Here is a 27,835-nt window from a genome sequence, read left to right as displayed (position 1 = left end):
AAAGAATCCAAGTGTTGGAAGGCTCACTAGGGTTTGTAGCACTCAATATTTTCCTTGGTATTGAAGTTGGGGTTTCACTCAAGTGAATGATTTGATTCCAAGCTTACTCCTATGTGATTAAGGTTAGTTTTCATACATGTTTCCATGTTATTAAGAATGTCTAGTTGTGAATGACTTGATTGAGGGAAAGAAAGCAAAAGAAGAAATTCAAATGTGGGTTTGATGATGCTATGAGTAGTAAATTGGCTTGAGTCGTGATTTTTGGAGTACTTGAGGTATAATCTGGCTAAGAATGGTAGTAATGACGATGAGGAAGTGTGGTATATGAGTGTATATAGAGTTGTATTGAAATTGTTGTTGTTTGTTGGTTATGAAAAGGAGTTTTGAGCATGTATTGAAGTCTCTTAATTACGAAATTGATAATAATGTCATTGTTAATTGGGAGCTATTTTATGATATGATGGAAGTCTATAAAACAGAGGAAATGCTGCCCAATTTCCTCTAGCTCATGAATTATTCTAGTTTGAACTTAAGAGTGTCTTTAAGACTTAACCTTAGAATGATCCTTTTTAATGTAGATCATGTGAACGTGGAAGGAGAATGTTAAATGATTAAGGAGACGCTAAGTCTATTCCTTCTTCTTTTAGCATGATCCTATGTTATGAGCCAAAAAGCGATTGAACGAGCTTCCATATTACTCTACTCTTAGAGGCATTAGGAGTACTTCAGTCTTTGATGTTCCTATACCCCGTACAATTGCTCCTTCTGTTCACGGGTCTTGAGATTACTTATGTTGATACTGTTAGCTCAAAGGTTGTCCATCAGGGGTAATATGACCTGATGTCACTCCGAGAGTTTTATGTACACGCTTCAGTTATGCATTGCATTTATATATATATATATATATATGCATATTGACCCATGACCATAAGGCGTTATATACGCGTGTATTATATGTATATAGGGTATGGGAGAGTGTTCGGAGTATGAGGGTCAAAGCAGTTAATTTTTTACTCAATTTCGAATGTAGATTCTTCAAGTATTCTATAATAAAATTTACGTATTTGAAAATGTAGGGTGAAAATCCCAATTTTGCATTAAAAATCAAACTCCCCCCTCATTTATGAATAATAGACATTCTCCCCCCCCCCCCCCCCCCCCTTTATCCTATATAATGTCTATTTTACCCGTGACATTTTCAATCCTCCATCTATGTCATACCTTTTTATATTATATAAAATTTATGTTTTTAACCTAGGTATTTATAGATTTTTATTTAAATTCATAGTATAACTAGAATATACCTTTTATGAATTTATCATAAAATCTAATGTTACTCCTTTTATGAATCTAAATTCATATTTCACTTCTCTCTTATTCTCTATTGTCGATATATAAACGAGTTTTGGTTGTCATTAATGTAATATTTAAAATTCATTTATAATATAAATAGATAATCTTTTAGGAATTTGTTATAGAATATACCTCTATTTTTATTAATTATTTTGTATTACATGCATTGAAAGATATTTATGAAGTTATTATTGCCTGTTATTTTTACTTGTATAAATAGATATTAGAGTTTTGATTATTATTAATAAAAAGAAATTCTTTTTCTTGTCATTTATTTTATTACAGAACGGCATTAAGCTATATACTCAACTAATATTTCTCACCTTTCTTTTCCCGTCTCGAAAGTAATATTTATTTTTTATAGGAATTTTTTCACAAAGATTAAAGAGACGAAAAAATCATGATTTTAAAGAAGTAAAAGTAAAAAAAGACAAGTTGATAATGTAAGGGTAAAATAGAAATTTAAAAAAGTCAATTAAGATAAAGGGGGGAGTGATTATTGTTCAAAGTTGAGGGGGGAGTTTGATTTTTAAAGTAAAGTTGGGGGTGAAAATGATTTTTACCCATTTGAAAATTACATAAAAAGTACAATAAGTCTACAGAATTAGCAATTCACAATTTATGAAAACAGCTGGAGAAAATGGTAGTCAAAAAAATAACTGTTGTGACAGAGGGAGTAAAAGGTTCTACTATGTAGCACAAGCACATATGACGTACTTTTTTTGTGATTTAAGATATTACAATCATCATCCTTATTGTGATTATTTGTAACGCAACTAATACTAAATGAAAAGAAAAAAATGTAATGTACCGTAACTATTCTTGTGGCACGAATTATTGGATGTTAAATTTTGTAACTTAGACTCTTTATGCTACAAAAATGGTGTGCATAATTCTGAGGCTTACTTATCATATGACGGCAGAAATGGTGATCTTTGCTTGGAATTCGTCGAATTCAAACTTTAATTCGAAAAAAGAAAAAGAAAAAAGCTCTTAATGCTGGTAAGAGATGGCAAATTGACAGGTTCACTTAAATTCCAGTTGTTTGTCAACCTGCTGAACGTTGACCTCAGCATTTACAGCATTTGTGGATGTTTGTCCCTAGAATATCTAATGGACTGCTTTATTTAGTGTGATACATGTGTATTAATGGATTATCGTTTGTGTAGTATATTTTCAGTTGCTCAAAAATACTCAATGTGCAGTAAATCCAACTACCTTTGTGTTTGTGAAGTTTGGAAATAGAAAAATTCCTTCTGTCCAACAAAAGAGATGATATGATAAAAGTCATTTATTTGGGAGCCGTTTGGACATGATTTAATCTCATGAGATGAAATCATGTTTAGACATGCAATTTTGATTTCTTAGTTGCAATTTTTTTTTTTTTTTATAAACATAAAAACCCGACAAGTTGTGAAACTCATAAAAAAAAATCAATTCTTATACAATCTTACTAAATGAGTAAATCATAGTTCATAATAAAATTAATACGCTATTAGAAGGCCTTTCTAAAAAATACAACATCAATTGATCAAACTTTAGTTCAATAAAAAGGAAAATTTAACATGAATAGTAATGTAACTACTCTTAAATATAATCCTCCCGCATGGTACGAACAATATATCTACCAACTTATGGTTGGTAAACATGATTGATAAATATATCTATCAACTTATGAATTTTCTTTTTACAAAATATCAACGTATGGGTTAAATTTTACATTTATATTTTTTGAAATCATGATTTCAAATCCCAAATCATGCCTTTTTGGATGATTTGGAATTTCATCTCATGAGATGAAATCGCATGTCCAAACGCCTACTTGGAGAACGGTCACTCAACTTTGGATAATTTGACATCATAGTCACTCAACTTTGTTGTCTTTTAAAAGTCACTCAACTTTATTGTCTTTTAAAAATCACTCAACTTTGAGTTAGAAGCTTGAATGGTCACTCAGCTTTGAGTAATTGACCACCATAGTCACTCAACTTTGATTTGTCTTTCGAAAGTCACTCAACTTTGACTAGTTAGCTTTAATGGTCATTTTAGCCCGAATATAATTTCCGGTACCTATTTAAAGATGTGTAGCTATAAATTTTTAGGATTCAATTCATCATAAGTAGTGCATATAATACTAAGTTTGAGAATAGTATTCACACTAAACATAAAAATAATAAACTTATAAATATATATAAAAAGTTAGATTGAAAAAGCAACTTAAAGTTGGAACAAATCCTTCTGTTCAATAAAAGAGATGATAGGATACAAGTTCCGTTACTGGATCCGTTTGTGAAATTACGCATGTTTCTATTAAATTCCTCCCTTGCCATGTAGTACAAGAAATGAGCAACGACGTACCTAGTGATATCCCACAATGTGGGGTTTAGGGCGAGTAAAGTGTATGCAGACCTTACCCCTACAATGTAGGGAGGCTGTTTCCGAAAGACCCTGGACTCAAGAGAAAGCATGGCAAAAAATATCAGACAAAGCAATTCAAAGCAATATGAAAATGAAATAGTGCAAGATCAAAGACCATGAAGCAACGAAGCTCCGCCTTGTAATATCATCGCGCAAAGTTCAGCCACCCAAAATATGACATTACATCCATAAGTTGCTTCGCATCACTGCTGAACCATTTGCACGACACTATGAGACCGTCTACAAGAACAAGTTAAGCACTCGCCATACCTCATCGAGAACAAGTAGTCAAATACTCCATTTCCACATGGAACCACAAGCTCAGAAATGAATTTAGAGAACAAATAAGACTAACACTACAGTATCTCATCAAATAGTTCAATGACCTGTGCTGAAAACCACATCAATAAGATCACGGGCCAATCCAAGACACTTGATATACCCTCTTCGTTTGGCATCATCAAGGTGTCCTGCATCACCCATTAGCCAAAGGAGACTTTCGTGCAGTTAAGAAGGTGCTTCAATCACTGGCTTTGTCATTTGCAACATCCCGAAGGACTAATACAACAAAACTTCAAACACAACCTCAAGAAACACATAATAGTTACGCATTCTCAATATCTGACCACAACTGGACCACAGCCAATCGAATAACAAGCAGGCGATGTAGCATCTGCAAATGGAATAGGCACTCTGGATGCAAATTCTGTAAAAATGAAACAAGCAACTTCTCGATCTTCAGTGTGGACCTAGCAACCATTAGCTTTTCTTGGAGAACACACTTAAAAAAGGCCAACTGTATCACATAATTTAACAAAGCGAAGAAATTGAAGTCAAATTATTCCAACACGGCGGCCCTTAGGCCTGCCTTAACTGGATCTACTTTATCCAGAATTTTGATTACACCAGCTACAAGATTCCAAATGCATTCAATAGAGAGACGATCAAAATTTGACGATTGAAAAAATAGAAGAGGCTGAACAATAAACATCAAGAAGTGTAACAGCAAATAATCAGTTACAACCATTATATTAGCCTATTGTTTGATTCGGAAAAGAAGTCTACTGTACACAACCGCTGCATAATCTCACCAACTGAAAATGGGGATCCAGGCAATCAGCGCTGAATTCCAGGTTCAAATGAAGACCAACAAATTTTTACATGCAGTTACTCTGATACTGAAACTTCTTGGTCTACTCTCCAATAGTTTGCATCATTGTACTCTTTTATTCCTTCCCCACCGTCATCTGTACTCTCCTTTTCAGGACTCTTGGTAACAATGCTCCTTTTCAATGGAGCAGCCTCCCCAACTATCCCCTCTTTTAGAGCATGTTCCATTGCCTTTTCAGTACCCTCTAATTCTACACCGACAAATTCAACATCCTCTTCAAACAAAGAAGGAACGGTAGCTGCTTTCTGACCAGACTCAGATCCAGATGAACTTTTGCTAGAATCTGGAGATGTTGAGACACCATTTGGAATAGATTCTTCACTACCACTAGAAGTGGAGCTTACCACAGGAGTCGCTGCCTCCACTGAATCGGCCAGAGGGCCACTAGAGTTACTAGAATCTTCAAATGGGTTCACACTGGATCTACCAACTTGAAAATCTGATGCATTCCCCCATGCTGCCCATTCAGGCATAGGCCTGTGTCCAAAGGGGTCATCATTGTCTGTCGTCTCAAAGCGGAAGAAACCCATGTCATCTGACTGACCTGCTTTCTCATTTTGTTGATTGAAGTTACCGCCATTAACAGAATTCGATCCACCAAATCCACTAAAGGCATTTGAACTAGAAGTAGGTGTTCCATCTGTAGAATTTTTGCTCTCAGCCAAGTCATCCTCCTCTCCAACTACCACCTCGTCATCACTATTGCTATTCCCACCATTTGATGTTCCATTAAGGTTGATCTCTTCCATTGCCTCTGTAGGTGAGGTGTTCATAGGTGCATCACCAATTCTATCATCTTGAAAAGCAAACCAGTTTGAGTTTGTGAACAAACTGCTGCAGAGAGTGGGAAAAATTGTAAACCGAACTGTCACACGCAAGCGGTACTAAGTCTATATAGAAAGAAAACAGATGCTATAACCTTGCCTGCATACTAAGTTACCATTTTTTAACACTCTCAAAGGAACCAAGGGAACACAAGGGCATGCATTTCCTATTTGGGGGTTGTGTGTGTGTTGGGGTGGGGGGTCTCGCTTTTTCTTTCTCCTTATCCTCGCTCATTTTCCTTTTTTCTTGCATTTAAAATATAAGGGTGTTTGTTTGGAGAGAGAATTTATTTTCAATTGCCTACACCCAATTATAGTGCCGAAAACACGTGCTGTAATGACTCCTGCACAGTTATCCTTCAAAACTACAGAACTGTGAACTCACCTCCCCTGGTCATCTCCCAATCGAAGGGATGATATCACAACTTCAGCAGACTCATCATCAAAGTAAACATCCTGCATGGCATGACCATAAAACTGTGAGAACACTAGAGGCTTATGATAACATCAAGAAAAAGATTGACAGACCTTTAAAAACATTCAAAAGGAAGTAATGTCAATCACGGAATAAAAGCATTACCTCATCATCTCGTTCAAGAGCTGCATGACCCTGTAAACAAGTAACGAAGACCATGAATGAATTGCAAATGTGTAACCATGACTCAACTGCACCCCACAGTTACATGCACAGGTCCCCGAGTTGTGTTTCTCTTATCTTCTCTTCTCTTCTGCTTACAGAACAACACCCTCTCTCACCCAACCCCAACCCTCTAACCTTCTTTTACAAAAAAAGGAAAAGAATAGCTGAGAAATTAACACTGATTTAAATGCATTAGGTAAACTTACCTCTTCAGCATCATTGTTGTCATATATGGTGTATCTGAATGCTTGGCTAAGATTATTGGCTAAAGCTGCTACATCATAATCTCTGTCATGAACATCTTCCTCATCACTGTCCCTCATCCGATCTTGCATTGCAGTTGGTCGGCTGCTCATAATTAGTAAACTCATCATGACCATATTCCAGTAGTTGATACAGGAATCAATAAGGGCAGTAGAGAGGAAGGGGCAGAAGGGAAGTAATCTGGAACATTTTCAGTTCTTTTGCCAACCAAAAGAACTCAAAATAACCACCTCTCATTCTCCACTTCTTCGAAAATCTCTGACATCTATGTTTATACTACTCAGATGAGCTCTCCTTGACTATCTGATTAAATGATTTTATTAGAAGCTTTCTTTGGTTGAGAAAGGTACCACGTGATTCTTTTTTTGATAACCGTAGTGTACAAGCTAGCTTGCGCGCACCTCGATTAGTTCCACGAGATACCTGCCACCTCCCACCAGCAACAGGTATCAAACTCTGTCCACCAAGGCTAGAACAGATGAGAAGAATTCACCTAGTGTTTTGACTCTGCTGGGATTTGAACCTGAGACCTCATTGACCACTAGGCCATATCCATGGGTGCAGGTAACATGTGATTTTTACTAGAAGCTTTTCGTTTAATTAATGAGGACACCTCTTGTCACTACTAGATCACAATAACGGACATGACTGTGGTCTCCAAAAGCGCATTGTTACAACTAGTTCTCTGCTTTCCCACCCACCACTTATTTTTCCTACCCTATTCTTGACCTATTTCTCTATATGCTAGAAAGCCCGTACATGAAAGCAGTAGGTCCAATGGACAGAAAACGGTGCTCACAAGGACAACAATACTATGTGACTTAAAGAGTACTAATCTGTGTTAATAATTCTCTCTGCTTACTGCTACAATCTTTTGATAACTCTGTTTACTTTTCCATTTTATCATTCCACCAGGTTAGGGCAGACTTGACATGCATGCAAATGACATGGTTCAACTAGGATAGCTTTATTAAAGATTACTAACACTATGAAATGGTATAGCTGATGTAGTTGTTCCACTAACATTAGGTTAGAACTTGCATGTCCATATAGGATAAGCATGAAATTTAAAGAACCACTTAAAAATCGAGAAATCTTAATTTTCTGTAACAGACGAATTATTAAGAAGTGGCATGACATGGACCTAATAGAGCAGAATGGGCAAAGGGAATTCATATAGCCGACCCTAATTAATTTGGGATCAGGACATATTTGATTGATAGACTAACATTACAGATGATATAATATTGGTGATCAGTTACAACTTACACAATTAAAAAGAAGCAAAACTTACCCACAAGCCCATCGGTAGACATTTTCGATTGTATTACGCTCCTGTAAGACGGTAGTGTGCCAATCACTCCATTCCATATTTTTCTGGTGTAAAGAATACAGACTAGCATGTGAGATGCAATTGCACAAAATCCGATGCCATTAATAGCTATTATACAGAATGCCATGAGGCAGAACCTTTCACCAACTTCTGCTACGCGATCAATATGATGAGCCAAAACAATAACAAAGGATCTAATGAGATACTCCACAATCATAAGAGCGATATTTCTTAACAAAGTGATTTCACATTGTGAAGAGTAATGTGGCACTTAAACATCAATTAAACAGTTTTTTACTACCCCACACAGTAAAATCAGTGCCAGTGCACTCTTCCCAACAACTAAAGCAAGCTAAGATCAATTTCATATCAAAGACAACCTTTTCGAAGCATGGGTGGGTAGGTAATTGTATGTTGAAATTGTTTGCCAGCGTCCATCCTAAATTCTTTTTTAGTTGAGGGGAAGAGCATTGCTTAGAGACACGAACATATAAAGTATTTAACCCTTTTTTATGATGGTAGTGTTCGGGTCAACTTCGCACACCTCGACTTCTTCCCGTGTACCTGTTACCTCCTATCGCACAGCTACGGGTAACTCTGTATTTACCCTCTGCTGGAATTTGAACCTGAGACCTCATGGTTCTTCTATCACTTCACTGACCACTAGGCCACCCAAGGACGCTTATATGAAATTCTAACAATTAAACTTTCAACACCATTGAACAATTGTTCAGAGAAATGTTTCAAAATCTGATTGAACAATTTTGGTTGATGTGCTCATTTGCAGTTCATTTTCGTTTAAAGCATATCAAGCAACTAAGTACAAAGCTATCACACACCTCAAGATGTGCTTGAATGTAGATGTCATTCTTTCCCAGCTGAACAAGTTTGTTAGAAATCCGTGTTATATGTCCTATGTTACCCACTCGGGGTGCTCGTTGCCCAGTGGCAGGTAAAGTTGGCTGCATCAATCAAGAAATACCATTAGAATATTTCAAGATGTTAAATGCAGTGAGGTTGCAAGGTTCTCATTTAACATATTTCTTATCTAGGAGAGAATGAGGTAGAATAATTAGAAAAAAACCAGAAGGCACCACAATTTTCAAAACCTAAAACTTGATAGAAAGAAAATCAGTTATTCACAAATCTCAACCTGTTTTTCATCACTAGAGACTGTAGACTGTTTATCCGTTTGAAGTATCTTCCCAATCAAATCGCACTCTTCAAAAAGATGGTAAACAATGATATTGCTTTTGCTTTCCACGCAGGAGTATATTATACTCTCCACGTGATGATGTAATGCATTATTGTAAGGGTACCTATACAACAATTAAGTAATTTATTAGAACGCCACAGAAGTAAAAAGAAAGTCACCAACGCAATATCAATGGCTTTTGGTGCCTGACCAGCCAGTGAGTTCTAGAATCCATGAGCATAGACAAAAATCTTACTCAAAAAAGAGATCCAGGACTCTTTCAATTATCCCAGAGCTGATCAACTCTTTCTCTGCAGCTTCATTGCCAGCTTTCAGTAGCACGGAAATGAATTCCACAATCTACAATAAAGAAGCAAACCACAAAGATATAAAGATCAAGAGACCCAGTGAGATAGTCAACTCGACTATTTAGCAGTCAAAATGAAAGTACACATGAAATGTTGCACATAGTTTCATATTAACACTCTTTCTAAGCTTCTATTCCACTGACTAAATGCTGATAAATATTTTTCAACCAATCCACTAAATATAACAAGACGGGCTATCAGGCTATTTACAATTCCTTCACAATACGAACAAGAACGACTTTATCTCTACAGATAAGAGAAGTCCATTCTATTGGAAATTCTAGCTTTGAAAATCCTTCTGAATAACACCAATCAACCTAAAATAACCAAAACTTGAAATAAAAGAAGATCGGCTCACATTCCAAGAACGTAGACAATACAAACCTTTAAGCGATGCTTCCCTAGAGGTGGTCTGAGTTCACCATATGTTGTAGGCAGAATCTTCTCATCAGAGGTCACGTTCAATAGCTTGACCAAGTCACCTGTGCCAGAATGAGCCACAAATATGAAACATCTTTAAGATGAGCTTCAAGGGGCAGCAAACACATCAGTTGTATCATGAAGCAAAGAATTTCTTTTTCTTTCTTATGATGGCTTAGCATTTTCATGCTTTACTACCACCCACTCTCTAAGAAAACTGTTGACTTGATCTCTAAGGGTAGAAACATATTTAAACAAGTATTTAACAATTCAAAATCATATCAACTTTTGCAAAACGAAACTCACCAAGTTTAGGCAGCATTGCACCAATAGTGTCAGGACTGACATGCATGGGTGACTCGTAAACATGCTGGCTCCGGAAGGAATACATCATAAATGATGGGATTGATCTTTTTGAATCCAACAGAGATATGCAGACAGTCAAAGAATGGACAAGGGCAGACTTTGAGTGTGAATCTTCAAGGGCATGACCAAATATCCTTGCTACAAAGCTACATGTAAAGAAAATAGATAAACTAAATCAGTCAAAAGTTTACCATCACTAGAAAAGAATGCCAGGGAAAAAAACAGCTTTCCAGAAAAGTATCAATTGGAACCCCACATACCTTGGGCTAGATAGTTTAGTAGCCAGAGGTGATGGTGTGCTTCTAGTTATTGCACATAGCGTCTCTGCTGCATTAGCATGTACTTCAGGAGGACTCTGGACAATAAAACACAGGACAACAGAAATGATAAATCAGCTCCTTTAAAGGGGTAGCTAATTCTAGCTAGGTCTTTTAAAAACAGAAAAACATCAACGCTTGTTGGGTAATTGGAATACTACTTTGGGCATCTCCCTTCACCCCTGCCCCCGCCCAACGAAAGAGGACCATAAAATTTAAAAAAATAAAGAAGCTACATCTGCGCGTGGAAATAAAAAAGACAGGGCAATAAATGAGACATTGCTATATCAGACCATCTAACAGTGATAATGATGGCTGAAATGATCCATTGCCCCTAAAACTCTATCTTGATAATTTACCAAGCTGATTGGTAAACAGCCATTGTGAAGCCATCAGTTCCTGGTGTCTTTTTTAACCAAGAAAGTGACAAAAATGCCATTGTCAGATGCACCGTTCCTGATGGTTGCCAGGATCTCAGCCTACTCAAAAGGCTCTTCAAGTTCATTGCTTCCTACTTCTGTGATGGCTGGTAAATCCTCAAAGTGGATTGTAAGTCTACATTGCTCATTTCTATGTAAAGCTTCTGATAAATGTCCAAAAATTTCATCCTTTATTTGATTCTTGTCTTCAACAATTCATTATCGATCTAAAGCTTTTTTTTTTGGTAAAGTAATAAAATTCATTAGTAAAACATCAAGAAGATGCAAGGTTACAGATGGGAAAAGCTGGCAGGCTTGGCAAAACCTGTAGAACAATCTAAAGATATCCTATCTCTACTGAACTAGAGAAAAGGAGCTGATAAAATCTAGAAAGTTACCCACATTGTTTACAGGGGCAAAAAGATGCCAACTAAAAAGACTAACTAAACACCTAGACTTTAGAGAGCAAATAGGAGTTGAGATTCCTTCAAAGCATCTGTTGTTTCTCTCCTTCCATAGGGTCCAAAAAATTACTGCTGGGATCATTCTCCAAATTCTTTTAATGGATTTGTCAACTCTCCAGAGTATCCAGCTAGCATATGCATCTTTGATGTTGAAGGGCATTACCCATTGTAGACCAAGCATAGAGTAGAAGAAAAACCAGAGGCTAGCTGCTGCAGGGCAGTGCAAAAATAGATGGTTGACACTTTCATTGGTCTGCTTGCACATGGTACACATGTTAACAACTATTACACCTCTCCTTCTAAGATTGTCTTGTGTTAGGCATGCTTCCTTCAGTGCAGTCCAAGTGAAGCAAGTAACTCTGAGAGGCTGTCTGGTTCTCCATACAAGCTTCCAAGGCCAAACCTCTAAAAAGCTATTTTGAGAGCACCAGTTGTTGTAACATTCCTTCACAGTGAAAATCTTTTCCTTAGAATTGCCCCAGAGTATTCTGTCCTGAAAATCTGCAACCAAAGTACTTTGTCCCAAACTTTCTAATAGAGAAAGAAAATCATCAACTTCCCAATCCTGTAAGTTTCTCCTTAAAATTGGTGTCCAACAGTTGTTAACTCTATATTGAGCTAATGTTGCTTCTTTGTTAGAAGCTATCAGAAATAGTGAGGGAAATAAATCTTTTACTAAAGTGTCCCCAAGCCATTTGTCCTGCCAAAATCTGATCTTGAGCCCATTTCCAGCCTTGAATGAGACAGCCTGGAAGAATTCCTCTTGGAGACTACTGATGTGTTTCCATACTCCAACACCATGTGGTTCATTGCTTTTCTTTGCAGTCCAGTGATCTTGAATACCATATTTAGCTTTGATGATTTCCTTCCAGTACCCTGCCTCATTTTGACCATATCTCCAAAGCCACTTCATGAGTAGGCTGTTGTTATGAAACTTAAGATTTCTAATCCCCAGCCCCCCTTGGCCTTTGGGTTGAATAACTGATTGCCATTTGACCAAAGAGAATTTATGAGTAACCTTGTTACCTTCCCATAGGAATTTCCTTCTAAGCCTGTCAATTTGCTTTAGAACTGAGGTTGGCATAGGGAAGAGTGACATAAAGTAAGTGGGAATGCTGTCTAGGACACTTTTGATGAGGGTGAGCCTGCCACCCAATGAGAGATATTGCATCTTCCAAGTGGCTAGTCTTTTCTCCATTCTTTCAATGACCCCACTCCATATCCCAGATGATTTGAATTTAGCACCCAAAGGAAGTCCCAAATAGGTGGTGGGAAAGGAGCCTGTTTTGCAGCTAAGAATATCAGCAAGAGCTTCTAGGTTGGTCACTTCATTCACTGGATATATAGTGCTCTTACGCATGTTGATATGAAGTCCAGAGATGGCCTCAAAGATCATGAGGGTGGAAGGATTTCTGCCCACTTGGAACCCTTGAATCCACTGAAGTTCTTTGGCCTTTGCTAACAGCTGAGATAATCCTTCCATCGCAATGATAAAGAGGAAAGGGGACAATGGATCCCCCTGCCTGAGTCCCTTTTGAGAAGAGAAAAACCCAACTGGACTTCTGTTCACCAGAATTGAAAACTTCACTGTCGAAATACAGAAATAAATCCACCTTATCCACCTTTCCCCGAAACCCATTTGCTTCAAAATGTTGACTAAATAAGCCCAGTTAAGCTGATCAAAAGCTTTCTCAATATCTAATTTGCATAGGATCCCAGTCTCACCACTTTTAATTTTCCAGTCTAGCACTTCATTGGCAATCATAGATGCATCAGTGATCTGTCTATTCTTCAGAAAAGCACTCTGCTGTCCAGAAACTAAGGAATCCACCACTTTTCCGAGCCTCTTAGCTAAAATTTTGGCCAGCAATTTGTAGACACTGCCTATAAGACTTATAGGCCTATAATCTCTAAGCTCTGCGGCCCCTTTCTTCTTTGGGATAAGAGCAATGAAAGAGGCATTGCATGATCTCACCATTTGGCAGTTCTGATGAAAGAAATTAAAAGCTGCTAGCAGGTCTGCTTTGATGAAGTTCCATGATTTTTGAAAGAAAGCCATAGTGAAACCATCAGGGCCTAGAGCTTTGTCAGGGGCACAAGTCATGAGAGCTTCTAAAATCTCCATTTCGGTGAAAGGAAGTTCAAGGTCCTCTTTATCCACTGTGTTGAGACTTGACAAACCTTCAAAGACAGCTGAGGGTCTCCAAGATTCAGTTTCTTTGTAAATTTGTTGATAGTACTCCAGAATACCATCCTTGATCCTTCCTTTGTCTTCAATTACTTCATCCCCTATTTTGAGTCTGTCAATGGTATTGCCCTTTCTATGAGAGTTGGCCATTCTTTGGAAAAACTTTGTATTCTTATCCCCTTCTTTCAACCATAAACATCTTGATTTTTGTCTCCATGAGATCTCTTCAGCGGTTGCTATTTGCTGAATTTCAAGTTTGAGATTCAATGTCTGACCTTTCTCTTCTGTAAAGAGAGCTCTGAGCTCAGCTAACTGGTCCAGCTTCCAAAGTTCTTTGAGTGCCTTGTTCCTTTGAGTCTCGATTGTTCCATAGACCTCCCTATTCCATTTAGTAATGTCTTTCTTGAGATTCCTTAGTTTCTGCATTAGCACAAAGTCTGGGGTGCCTAATACAGTGTAAGAAATCCACCATCCTTCTATCATGTCCATGAAACCCTCAGCTTGAAGCCACGTGTTTTCAAATTTGAAATAAGAAGGTGTGGTCTCCCAATCTCCACTTTCCAGGATAATTGGTTTATGATCAGAAAAAACTCTAGGCAAGGGGTACTGTTTGATAGTATTGAACATCTCGCTCCATTCTGTTGAGATAAGGAACCTGTCAATTCTAGAGGCTTGGAGAGACTCCTCCCCTCTTGACCAGGTAAATTGTGCTCCCTGAAGTGGAGGGTCAATCAAATCCAGGTCTAGAATAGTGTTGGAGAAGCCCAGCATCGCCCTTGATCTTCTAACGCAGTTCAATCTTTCCCCCACAAATCTGCACACATTGAAATCCCCTCCTATGACCCATAGGTCAGACCACAATCCCCTGATAGATGCTAACTCGAGCCAAAGATCCTCCCTTTCTGGATTGGTATGAGGGCCATAAATACTAGTAAAAACCCATTTGAAATCCTCAGCAAGACTTTCGAATCTACATGATAAAGAAAAGGCTCCTGCTTCAAAATCAACACATTTCCAAGCTCTTTTGTCCCACATTATTAATATCCCACCTTTGGTACCAATTGCTTTGACTTCTGCCCAAGAGATCCATCTGTTTCCCCAAATTTGCCTGATTAGAGATGGATTCCATGTCTCTATTTTGGTTTCCTGCAGGCAAATAATATCAACTCCCCACTTGTGAATAAGAGATTTCAAAGTGCTTCTCTTGTCTTTATTGTTGAGACCCTGCACATTCCAGCTGAGTGTTTTAACTCTCATCTGGAATGAGCCTTTTGAGACCTGCCCCTCTCTTTCTTCCCACTCCCGTCCTGGAGACCCCAATCCAATCTTTTAAGTTCAATAACTGCTTTGCTTTTCCCTTTCTTTAATTCTCCTGTTTTATTTTTTTGCTCAAGAATCTGCACTTTCCTTTTTTCCTCCATTCTCAGAATAATTCCCAGAAGTTCGTGTTCAAACCCAGCAACATTTACCCCCAACACTTTGCAAGCCTTCATCATTGTCAACTTCGTCCATTTTGAGGTTTCCACCACATCAGGGATATCAACAGTTTGAATTTGTGGATCATGCCAAGGCAAAGGAAGAAAACTGTTGTAGGACTGAGATGAGATACCAGAGTCAGATTCATTTGAAACTGACAGTGCTGAGAATATCGGTTTGGGTATATGTGGGTCCATCGAGTGCCCTGCGTGAACCGCTTCATCATCTGCTTCAGGCTCGGACAGTGTCCCCTCCATGAGTTCTAAATCTCTGAGACTAGAAGCTTGAATTTCTAGTTCAAAAGGATCAAAAGAGAATGAAGCATTCAAGGAAGATGAAGCTTTGAAGCAGCATGGGTCCAGCTTTGGTACAGATGATCTCCACACTTGCTTCTTTTTGTGTTGCTTGAAGTGTTTGCTTGTAAGTGGGCCTTTAGTGTAGTAACCGTTGTTCAAAGCTAATGAAGTTCTCCCTTTGTAGTGTTTCTTACTACCCTGACTATTAGAAGAGAATAAGGCCGGCCCATTTGTGTTTAAATCCTTCGAATTCCTTCTTTTCTCCACAGGTTCTTCCACACGTGTGTCACGTGAATCATTAATGGTATTAGCACGTGGAGCTGAGAGAGAATTTGATCCCATCTTATTACCAACCTCGGGCAAACCAGTTGAAGGACCAGCATGTAAAGAAAAAGACCGGATTTCCTTAATTATTGGCAATTCGAAGATCTTATCATCAAATTCAAAATTCAAACTTGCCGGAAACTTCATAGCTGATTTTTTGACGCAGATGCGAGCCCAGATCAGGTGGGTTCTGTTCTTCGTATCTTCATCAACACCGACATAACCCCCGCAACGAGCCCCTATATGTTCAAAAGTATCCATTGACCAAGCATTTAGAGGGATTCCAAAAACTTTCAACCATATGTTTTCCGAGCAGTTACCAGATTGCAATGAGAAAATGTCATGCGACCACCAAGATAAAGAAAGATGTCTTCCGTTCCAGAACCAATTCCCTGCCTTTACCCTTATTGCCTCTTGCCTGGAAGGAAGCTCAAAGAGGAACTGATTGTGGTCTAAAGGTATGACTTTGATGCCAACAGTAACTCTCCATCTACTAATGAACCATTTCTGAATAGTTTCGGGATTGGGACTGTGATGAAATGGATCATTGAAGGTGCCAACCAAGCTTCTGTGCAAAGGATGTTTTCCATTCAATTCTCCTTTGTTGGTTCCTTGACTTATATCTGGCCATCTGTCAATGCTGTCAATGCTAGCAGCTGCACGATAAGATTTTGTCAATGGGGGAGGAGGAAGCAGTGGCTCTGCTTCGCTGAATTCTTTCAGAAATTGAAGGATTTTCTTCGCAATATCTGACCATCCACTGTTGAGGCTGATCTCAGGGATTATCACTGCTGCTTTAGATGAACCATGCCAAACCTCTATGCGAACAAATCTACCATAAACATTGAAATTTTGGTAAACTCTGAAAAGATTGTGTTGTTGTTTTCTACCCCACCTTCTATATAGTCGACCAGTGCCTTTTGATGCTTGAATAAGCGCTTTGCACACCCATCTCAGGTTCTGAATATCCATATTGATCTTGCTTGTATATCTCTTGCCCCTTTCGATTAATGAAAACCAGTTATAATATTTATCCCCTGTATTCCTGAGTTCAAAGGATTTATCCCCACTGATGAAAAAAAGGTGTGAGCCCTGCATGTTTCTAATGAAAGTCACTGAAACTGAAGGAGTTTTATGTTGATTGATGTGGTCGCCGTCACTGTCAAATGTCACCGGTGATTCTGCCGGCAGCAACTCAGGTCGCCGGAGTTTTGTTTTTTTTTTTTTTTTTTTCTCCGGCACTGACAGGTCGCCGGAAAATTTATCCGGCACTGTCAGAGGTCGCTGATGTCGACAGAGGGTAGATCTGAAAAGATTTGGAGGAGAGAGAAAGCAAAAGAACTAGAAAAAGCTGTAGATGGAGGCTATGGAGGAGAGAGAGAAAAAGCTGTAGATGGAGGCTATGGAGGAGAGAGAGAGCTGGAGTCATGCTGGAGTGAGGGCTGTGATGGTGGTCTGAGGAGAGAGAATCAGATCTGGATTTATTTTGCTTACCTGGGAATCTGTGTCTGGGAGCATTTTTTTAGATAGAGAATTTTCTGATCTTCTATGAGAGAGTGTCATTTTCTGAAAGTATTTGGTATTCTTGTCTCCCTCCTTGAGCCAGAGACATCTAGACTTCTGTCTCCAAAAAATCTCTTCTGATTTTCCCCGTTGTAGTACTTCAAGCTTCAGATCCATAGACTTTGTATTTTCAGAATTTACATGGTCATAAAGCTCTGATTTCTGCATTTTGTTCGATCAGCATTAACTCCCCCAAGGCTCTACTTCTGTGTCTCAATTTTCCCATAGAACCTCCTTGTTCCATGTTGTAATATCCTCCTTAAGGCATTTCAATGTTTGCATCAGAATAAAGCCAGGAGTGTCATTTATTGAGTAACTTTGCCAACTCTCTTTTATCTTGTCTGGAAACCCTTCAATTTGAAGCCACATATTCTCAAACTTGAAGTATGATGTATTAGCTTCCCTTTCTCCATTTCTAAGTTGTACTGGCTTGTGATCTGAGAATACTCTGTGGAAACAGATTGTTTAAATGTCTTAGAACAGTAATTCCACTCTGTAGGTGATAAAGAATTTTTCTATTCTTGAAGATTGGATGGCTTGTTCACCACTGGACTAAGATAGAACACCCCTCCTGAAGTAGTAGTAGATCAATAAGTCCCAAGTCTTAAATGATGTCTGAAAATCCCCTCATTGCTCTTGATACGTGGATACACTTTAACCTCACTTTCAAATCTGCAAACGATGAAATAACCAGCAATAATCCATTGCTCAAACTAAAACCACCTAACCATAGCCAATTCATGCCATAGCTCCTCTCATTTTAGATTTGATTGTAGCCTCTATACCCCTGTGAAACACCATCTGATGTTCTCATGTAGACTACTTTCACGAAGGCATGATAAAGAATAGGAACCCTGCTGTATCCATGAACATCTACACTCTCTTTTGTCCCAAATGATTATTGTTTTACCCCTTGTGCCACTCGATTTCCATTCTGCCCGATCAAATCACATGTTTCCGCAACTTTGTCAAACCAGCATTGGTAACCATTCCTCAATTTCCATTTACTCGAGACATACTATATCAGTTCTCCATGTCTGAATTAAAAATTTCAAAGTTCCCCTTTTTAGCACTTTCATTTACAACCCACCCACCCCCCCACCCCACCCCCCACACGGCAAGAAGTCAGCTGGATTTTTAAACTTCATTCGGGAAAACCTTAGTGATGTCTGCCCTTATCCATTTGTCCCCCCTCATAATTGACCAAAAACTTCAAATTCTTGCTTTCTTTCTCCATTTTTAACTTTCCAGATGAACTTGATGTTTCTCTGTTGAGTTGAAATTGCCGCTTCTGCTCCATATGTAAGACCATATCCAGGAGCTCCTATTCAGATCCATTGACGTTGATTACAAAGGCCTTGCATGCCTTCCCCAAGGCCATCTTGATTTATTTGTTATGTCTCAATGACGGCCAGTGTCTGAATGATCTGGGAAGAGCCTTCCACTTGTCATGGTAAAGCTAGACAAGCAAAGTGAGATGGAGAAGAGAAATTAGTGCCGGAACTCACAATTGACCTCTCTGAAGTCTGCATTAGCTTCCTGATCAGAGAGAATTTTTGCCGATGGTGCTCTCATCATTGGCATCAGAGGGGATGTAAGAAGACAGAGCCGAGCTGGTGATCAGTTGTGGATTATCTGAAGAGAATGGGGTCTAGATTTTGATCTTAAAATCTTTAAAATAGTTAGTTCTTGGGTCAGATAGTAACCCCTTAAATCACCAATACTTGGCCACTTTAACCTCTTTTTTTTTTTGAAAAACTTTTGAATTGGGCTCTTATAATAAATATTATCCAACCTTTGGCCCAATTCATTACCAGTCGACCAATTGCATTTTTAATTGGACACCATTGCATTTTGAATTGCATTGCCTGCAAGTTGATACTACTGGATTTTGTAACTTCAAGATAAAAGGAGGCGACCCCTTCATCTTTGCCGGCTTCCCTACCAATTCGTTTCCTCCTCACATGAATACCCGACCAGACCGAAATTTCAAATCTCCAACCTCTCTCATCTAGGTGAATATTCACTGGCAACTCTCTGTTGAATTTCTTTATGTAAATCCTGACCCCGACCAACTGGGACTTGTGCCTTCTATCCTCTTTGACTCCACATAATTCCCCGATGGTGTTAAAGGTGTTTAATGACCAGGCATGTGCTGCGATACCAAAAACTTTGATCCAGCGATGTTCCTCAATTTTTGCCGCAAATTCTGAACCTACAACCGGAGACCACCATCGGGGTCAATCATCTCCCCTTCCAAAACCAGGGCTTGCATGTACTCGAACAGCCACCAACCTCTATGGAAGCTTAAATAGGAATTAGTCATGATTCATAGGTGAAACCTGTAGAGCAACATATATTTTCCATCTATCAAGGAGCCATTTTGAATCTTCTCTGAATTGGGATATGAACAATATTTGTACCAATCCTGTGGAGATGATATCTTTCTATACCATCTTTGACTCAGAAGTCAGAACAAGCTTATTTTTGTAGATATGTTCTACGCTTGTCAAAGCAGTAGTGCAAAATCATCCATCGTCATCCTTATTGCAAGATGAATATGGCACCTCGACAACTTGTAAACGTCAACCAGAATATATATATATATATCCAAGGAATACTAATGAAAGTAGCAGATAAGCAGGTTACAGCAAGTCTTTGCAACTTACAGAAGGGCTCAATTTATCCACGATCATTTCTAAAAGATTGCTGTCAGCTAACCATTGCATCACATCTGTCGTGTTAGGGTAGATTTGATCATCGGCACCTACAAGTCGCACCAAAACCTATAAAGAAACAGCTCATCAGAGGAATGTCTTCACCAGATCAATTCTCAAAGTTAACTATATTCACAATCATACACAAAGGTTGCGGTAGATGAAAAATGCAGAACTGAAATACTAACCTCCATTATGGATGTTATACCAATCAAATCCACCATCTGGCGGAAAACATCATGGTGCGCCTGTAAGAAAATCAAAATGATTTGGAATATAAACAATTCTTTTGGAAGGGAGAAAAGGGAAGATGAAAAAGGAAAAAACATGTGCACATTGTTAAGGAGGTCTATTAAGCATTAAATCAATATCATCTCTAAGTTTTCCATGTGGAGGAGTTAGATATGGTCTCCTTTGTATTAACGCACTCCATGCAATAAGATGCCTGGAGAAACCTTTCTTCCAAGAAGTGGTTCCATTCAATTATTTAATAGACAACTTGAGCAAGTTCTGGGCTCTTAACCCTCCTTGCTGACCACCCACCACATCTAAATAGATAGGCAAAAGTAAAGTTAAATGACATCTGGATTCTGCTTGTCCAACAGACTAAATATAACTCAAGAAATCATTATGCAGTTTACTAAACCCATAACTATGTTTTCCTTATCAACACTTGTTATTGGGACAAGTTAACTATAGTTACTACTCCCTCCGTCCCAATTTATGTGGCACCATTTGACTAGGCACGGAGTTTAAGAAAGAAAGGAAGACTTAAAATTTGTGGTCCAAAACAAGTCTTACATATTTGTGTGGGTCATGAGATACAGGGACTTTTATTGAGACAGGTCAGCATAAAAGAGGCAAGAAACGTGAGAGGAGGTGATGAAGAGAAAAAAGAGTCAACTCAAATTTGCAAAGAGAAATGACCCTACTCACTATCCTTCCCCCAAAAGAAGGGGAACCCGGCCTTGAGAGGACTCAAACTACAACCGATACCATGGGGAGGAAAGATAGGAACAATTGGTAGTCTCAAGAAGGAAACTAAGGCTACTGCACAGTGCAATTGGGTGGTTCTCCTGGGCGAGTTTCTTGTATTGGGGCGTAAGCCCAGAAAACTTTTTCAAATTCAAACGGAATTTGTTAAATAAGTGCTTAATATAATGCCCAATTTCTCAAAAATCAACTGTAATTACTCAAATGTTTTAAAAAGGAATTGAACAATTAAATATAAAAGTCAAGACCTTTTTTTATTGCAAGAGGCCCTAATATATGTTTTTCCCAACTCTTTTATCTTTTCTTCTACTATCTCAAAAAAAGTAACGGACAGTCACTTGTGCTTGAAAGTAGCATATAATAAATTGTTTTGATTAATTTTTTGTGGGGATGGAGCACATCTATATATATTTTTCACTTATTTATAGTTTTCTTCAAAGTTTTATGCAATTTTACCTATTCAAAATATTTTATTGTGATTGTATATTTTATGAAATACTGAAAATTAAATACCTATGGGGCTTACGCCTAGTGCCTCAGGGCTTACGCCTCGCCTTACGCCCCCGCCTTTTAAAACACTAATTTAAGGTAATGGCAAAACAGAGGGTTTATCTCTAGAGGTGCGGACGAGAAATAGAGGCAGCACAAAGAGGAAAAGGACTAACACATAATAATGAAATTAACAAGCTTAGAGGGCACATCAAGAAGATGACTTTACATTGCCTAAATAAAAACCTGCTGCCTAATCTCATATCAAAAGATAATATGACATTAGAAAAGAATAATGCTAAAGAACATCAAGTAAGCATCTCTAAGAACGAATTAAAATGGCACGACCACAATAAATATACATAAATTGTTTTTTGATAAATAAATATGTTTACACGTTTATAAAGATTAAAATAGCTACCAAATGAAAAATTGCATTGGAATGCAAGAGCAAATATGTAACAAACAAAAATGTGTGGCCTTCTAAGGTTGAACTGATTTTAGAGAGAGAAACTATAAAGATTCAATTTCTGTTTCTTACAGAAAGGGAACTTGTGTTTCTTGCAACTTCTGGACACTCTAGAAAATGGACAAAAAAAATTTATATCTAATCTACCAGCATCAATGAAATGCATTTTTATTTCTTTCAAACATAAATTTATGATTTGTTGGACGTAACTTGAAAAACGGATGAAGAATGACCATAAAGGCCACACACTAGATAAGCAATTTATAATAGCATGGTGTAAATAGTAGATTATATTTAGTTAGGTGGAGAATAGATATTTTCTAGTTAGCCTCCATTGTTAACCAAAAAATGTTAAGAGTTAGAGAGGTTGTATTTGACCATATGAATTGAGTTATTGATGAATGTAAAACCATAACTCAAGCCAATCTTTGCGGTCTCATTTCAATTGCTGCTTTGTTTAAAAAAAAAAAAAATCTTTAGCACTAACATTATATATCAACATAGCATACTGGACAAAATATATCATCATAGCATACTACAAATCAAAATTCTTTTGTTGACAATAAATATCTTGTTCATTCTTTGGGAAATAGAGATTCAAAATCTTAACTATATGAAGCGGCAAATATTAGTAGCCTGCAAGAATAGATCCGTGCTATGCTACCTGAACATAGTTCATGAGGGGAACGGTCTTCCGCAGCATGAGGCATATCACAACCTGTAATGCAGTAGGAGTATATAAATCAACTTGCTAAACCAAATAACATATCAGATTTCAACAAGGACAAAGGAATCTCGTACACATGAAGCTTGTGGATGAATGATTTAATACCTTACTAAAGTACCCAGCAAGCAATGCACTATGCGGACGACTTGATTCCAAGAAGGAAAAGAGTAAATTCATGAGCTGCGCCAAGATGATAAAAAGGATTGAACTCTCGAGCAAAACAATTTCTTCTCTGAAACTAAAATGTAATAACTTCTTTTTTATTGTTACAATTTTAAAATTAAAATGTAACAACAGCATCTAGTGAATTGCCGTACCTCTTCTTCTTCCACTAGAGTCTTAAGGATAACATCAATTTCACAGGTGAATATCTCACTGGCAATAAAAGGAAACCTATGGTGCAAGACATCAATTAGAAACAAGAAATTGGAGTGATACCTAATATCTAAAATTAGGCAAAATATTAGCTTGCAACTACAATTATTCAAATAATTAAAGCTTATCCATGTTCCATGATAACTTACTTAAATTTCCGCTGGCTATCGGCATCCTCAGAAGGCTCATCAACAATGTAGTGCAGCAACTGCTCAACCTGGGCTCTATCTCTCAAACTGAAATCTCAAAATCATAAAATTGTGTCAATAAACTTTGGGATTTTAAGTGGTATCAATACTGAATAGTGTGATTACTGATTACTAATTCTTTCCCTAGAACTTTATGTCAACTGATGGTTAAATTGAAACAATTAGCAGAAGAATAAGCATGGTAAAAGAAAGGCATTTTTATAAGGTAAAGAGGCATTTATAAATTAAAACTCCAAGAATGTTTACAAATTTATGAGACGGCTGTTCAAAGCTTTGCATTCTTGAATTATCTCTTCTTCATCGAGAAGCTCTTCCAATGTGAAGTTTTCCTTGTCTATTACTGCTTCAACCTGCAAATCCAAGGGAAAAAATGTTTCAAACTCGGGCAATACCGTGAAATTGAGAGGAAGACAAAAGGACAAGGCAAAGGTATCTACTTGTTATAACAGCACAATGAACAGAAATTATTAGACATCTTTAACTCAAAATAGAGAATAGCCAACTTCCTATGAAATTCAAGAAAGATGTTTAAATGGGAGTCAAGCCAGAAAAATTCCATACATTGAAGGACGTCAAGGTGTTGGAAAATCACACTATGAATTACGGTAGGGTCCTGGAAGTAGGTGATGACTATGGTTGCAATGAAGAATCAACAATCTGAAAATACTCCACATTAATCCATGAAGAAAAGATTCCGGAACTACTCTATACCCAAACTACTAGGTAATACGACTAAATAAGGAGAGGAGGAGACTAGCTCCCTGCCTCTCGCTCGTAAAAGTACTACAACACACGGCTACCTACTATCCTTCTACCCTAATCCTCGACCTCTAAACCTTCCATCTAGGATGTAAGCTGAAGCAATGAATACTAATAAGCAGAAAAGTAATTAAACAAGCACAAAAAGTAACAGCACAGACACAAAGTAACTTTTTTTCTTTTTTTTCCCTTTTTAAAAAAAAAAACTAATAACACACTGCTCAGGAAAAATGAATATCTTTTCACAGATTTCTCTCTGAAGTCTGGAAATGTGAAATTTTCATGACACAAAGTAACTTGCATTTGACAGCTCAAACACTATATATATATATATATATATATATATATATATATATATATATATATAGTGGTGACGAAACGTATAACTTGTACAAATCTTTCCATTTTCCAAGTCGATCCGATCCATTCGTTCGTAGAGCTATTTACTCGATCGCAGACATTTCTGGAACACCTATATATATATATATATATAGAGAGAGAGAGAGAGAGAGAGAGAGAGATAGATAGATAGATAGATAGAATTAGCAAATTGTGCGATCCAATTAGGGCAATTAATCGAACAGAGTAAAACCAAATCAAACAGGCCTGAGATACACCAGCAAAGATCAGCACACTTTCCAGCTTTCCAACATAAAAACATGAAGTCTTAACACATACCAATACACTGCCGCAAACTTAAGTCAGTAATGCAAAAAAGTGAATCCAAACACTCATAAACGCTTCAATCTCCACAAATTACAATTGCTCATTCAATTAGGTCAATTATAGGCAATTAACTGACGAAGTAAAAATTAAATCAAACAGGCAACAACACATTTTCCAGCTTTCACTGAATTTCCTGCACGCAACAATGAACATAAAACATGAAGTCTAAACACATACTAATAAACGCTTCCAAAACTCAATCTCCACAAATTACACTTGCTCATTCATTCAATTATAGGCAATTAACTGAACAGAGTAAAATTAAATCAAACAGGCGTGAAATATAAAAGCACAAACGCAATGTAAACGACACATTTTCCAGCTTTCACCGAATTTCCTGGACGCATCACTGAAAAGAAAACATGAAGCATTAACACATAATACACTGCCAACGAACTTAAGTCACGCATAATGCAAAAAAAATGATCCCAAAACTCAAAATTACTTCGAAATCCAATCTCCACAAATTACACTTGCTCATTCAATTAACAAATACAACCACGAGCGCATTACACGTGTAGAATTGGATCCAATTAGGGCAACTATGGGCAATTAATTGGACGGAATAAAAATTAAATCAAACAGCCATGAGATATAACAGCACAAACAGAAAGTAAATCTTTTTGACAGTGTCTCCTAAACAACACATTTACCAGCTTTCACCCAATTTTAATACACTGTCTTAACACATAATACACTGCCAACGAACTTAAGTCGCACATAATGCAAAAAATGAATCCAAAAACTGAAAAATGCTTCGAACTTCAATATCCACAAATTACACTTGCTTGTTCAATTAACAAATAAAACCGTGAGAGCATTAAACGTGTAAAAATGGATCCAGTGACCTATAATGATCCAATTAGGGCAATTATAGGCAATTAGTTGACTAAGCAAGAATTAAATCAAACAGGCATTAGATACAACAGCAAAAACACAAAGTAAATCTTTTCGACACAGTCTCGTAAACAACACATTTTCCAGCTTTCACCGAATTTCCCGCACACATCAATGAACATGTAATTTGCTTATGCTATATCCGTGTTTCGACCGTCACATGAAGTCCTAATAACACATAAAAACACTGCAAACCAACTTGAGTCAAGCATAATGCAAAAAAAAAAAAAAATGAATCCAAAAACTCATAAAATATTTCGAAATTCAATCTCCACAAAATTCTACTTTTTTCTATAAGTAATCTCCACAAATACAACAACGAGAGCAACGAAATTAAGTCACTCATAATGTAAAAAATGAATCAAAATGCTTTGAAGTTCAATCTCCACAAATTATACTTGCTCGTTCAATTAACATATACAACCACGAGAGCAACTAACTTAAGTCACGCATAATGCAAAAAAAAAAAAAAAATGAATCCAAAAGCTCATAAATACTTAGGGCAGTTATATGCAATTAATTGGACAGAGTAAAAATTACGTAAATCAAATTGGCGGGAGATACAACAGCAAAAACACAAAGTAAATCCTTTTTGACAGAGTCTCCTAAACAACAGATTTTCCAGCTTTAAAACATCAAGTCTTAATAAATAGAGTTGGTGATTGAATTAAGAAATAGAAGCATAGAGCATTGAAATTGGATGGAGTGACGTTACCGGAGAACAACCAGAAAGAGAAGTGAGCTTCCAAAACATATCTTCCAAATTAACAGATCTCTCTAAACCCTAAACCAACTCAAATCGATATGTAGTCTTTTTGGAGAAAACCCTAACTTTTGAGATCACAAGAAAAAGCCAAAGCCGTAAAGATGGAAAAAAAAAAAGAGGAGAGGAGAGAGGGTTTTCTTTAACACAAGGGGTGTAACTGGAAGATTTTCATACTACATCAGGTGTAAGTGATTAATTTTAAAAGTGCAGGGTGTTTAATGTAGTTTACCCAGTAGTACGAATGTTTCTTGTTGCTGGGGAAATGAGGATGAAATAGTCGGCAAATCGGTAGAGGGGCAAAATTGAGACGAAACAGACATAAAATCATACAAAATTTAGTTGTCTCAAATGATTGTTATGGATTTAGTTAATGTTTTAACATATTAATTAATTATATTTATATTGAACACTTTGAAGTTGACAAATACATGACTATTAGGCTGTGTTCGCTACGGAGGAAATTAGTTTTCATGGAAATTGTTTCACTGAAAAATATGTTCTTGAAAAACAAGTGAATTTTTTAGAAAATATTTTTTGGAAAATACCCACCAACCCCACTCCACCCCATCAAGCACCGCCCACCACCACCTACCCCACCCTCACCCAACCACCACTCTTGAACACACTTCATTTTCACCCACCATCACCCACCCTACTCCACCGCTCCATCCTACCACCCACCTCCTCCCAAATTTTCTATTTCATATATTTTATTTCACATTCATAAAATATAGAAAAAAACCTTACACACCCCCACCGTCCTCCCCAAATCCCACCACTCACCCCACACCAAATTTAACTACGCAAATTTTTCATTTTTTAAGTAGAATAAAATGTATGAAGTAGAAAATTCGGGAGGGGGTTATAGGGGTGGGCGGTGTAAAAAACCAACAACAACAACAACAACAGACCCAGTTGAATCCCACAGTGTGGGGTCTGGGGAGGGTTAAGTGTACGCAGACCTTACCTCTACCTTGGAAGGTGGGGAGGCTGTTTCCGAAAGACCCTAAACCAAAAGAAAGCAAGGGAAAAAGTCAGATACCGACAAGCAAATCAAAGCGATGCGAAAATGAGAAATAACAAGATCAAAGAAGTCATGATAAAACAGCATGGAAAGACAAGACCCAACACATAAAAGCAGGAATCAAAGGGCAATAGAAGGTAGAGCAAAACTACGCCTACTAGTGCGACAGAAAAGCGAGACTATCTACTAGCCTTCTATCCTAATCTGAGCCCTCCACAACCTCCTATCTAAGGTCATGTCCTCGGTAATCTGAAACTGCGCCATGTCCTGCCTGATCACCTCTCC

The 27,835-nt window shown here is 37.6% G+C and overlaps 1 protein-coding gene across 4 annotated transcripts; it reads right to left on the bottom strand.

The window, feature by feature from the left end:
• Nucleotides 1-4,721: 4,721 nt before the first annotated feature.
• On the bottom strand, nt 4,722-26,802 carry LOC132605971 (uncharacterized). Of its 4 annotated transcripts, none has more exons than XM_060319264.1 (19): nt 26,476-26,802; nt 23,625-23,728; nt 23,319-23,405; nt 23,112-23,187; nt 22,900-22,974; nt 22,732-22,785; nt 20,305-20,364; nt 20,069-20,185; nt 10,613-10,707; nt 10,293-10,498; nt 9,951-10,048; nt 9,455-9,558; nt 9,157-9,322; nt 8,843-8,965; nt 7,965-8,047; nt 6,613-6,754; nt 6,347-6,376; nt 6,152-6,222; nt 4,722-5,776 (listed from the first exon to the last, which is right to left on the bottom strand). In XM_060319264.1, exons 1-19 carry the CDS (start codon nt 26,512-26,514, stop codon nt 4,939-4,941), a joined length of 2,568 nt encoding a protein of 855 aa, XP_060175247.1. In that variant the 5' UTR covers nt 26,515-26,802; the 3' UTR covers nt 4,722-4,938. The 4 variants fall into 4 exon arrangements, with proteins under 4 accessions (XP_060175247.1, XP_060175248.1, XP_060175249.1 ...); XM_060319265.1 differs by having other exon boundaries at nt 4,722-5,773; XM_060319266.1 differs by lacking the exon at nt 26,476-26,802 and adding an exon at nt 25,161-25,193.
• Between the last annotated feature and the right edge of the window lie 1,033 nt (nt 26,803-27,835).

The sequence above is a fragment of the Lycium barbarum genome, chromosome 8 (genome assembly GCF_019175385.1).
Source record: "Lycium barbarum isolate Lr01 chromosome 8, ASM1917538v2, whole genome shotgun sequence".
NCBI lineage: Eukaryota > Viridiplantae > Streptophyta > Magnoliopsida > Solanales > Solanaceae > Lycium > Lycium barbarum.
This window is presented reverse-complemented; position numbering and strand designations above follow the sequence as displayed.

Coding starts and splice junctions, on each gene's coding strand:
- LOC132605971 (XM_060319264.1), bottom strand. CDS start 26,514: ATGTTTTGGAAGCTCACTTCTCTTTCTGGTTGTTCTCCG. Junction 10,049..10,292: donor TGCAATGCTGCCTAAACTTG/GTGAGTTTCGTT, acceptor ATTCTGGCACAG/GTGACTTGGTCAAGCTATTG. Junction 9,559..9,950: donor TAGGGAAGCATCGCTTAAAG/GTTTGTATTGTC, acceptor TCTTTATTGTAG/ATTGTGGAATTCATTTCCGT.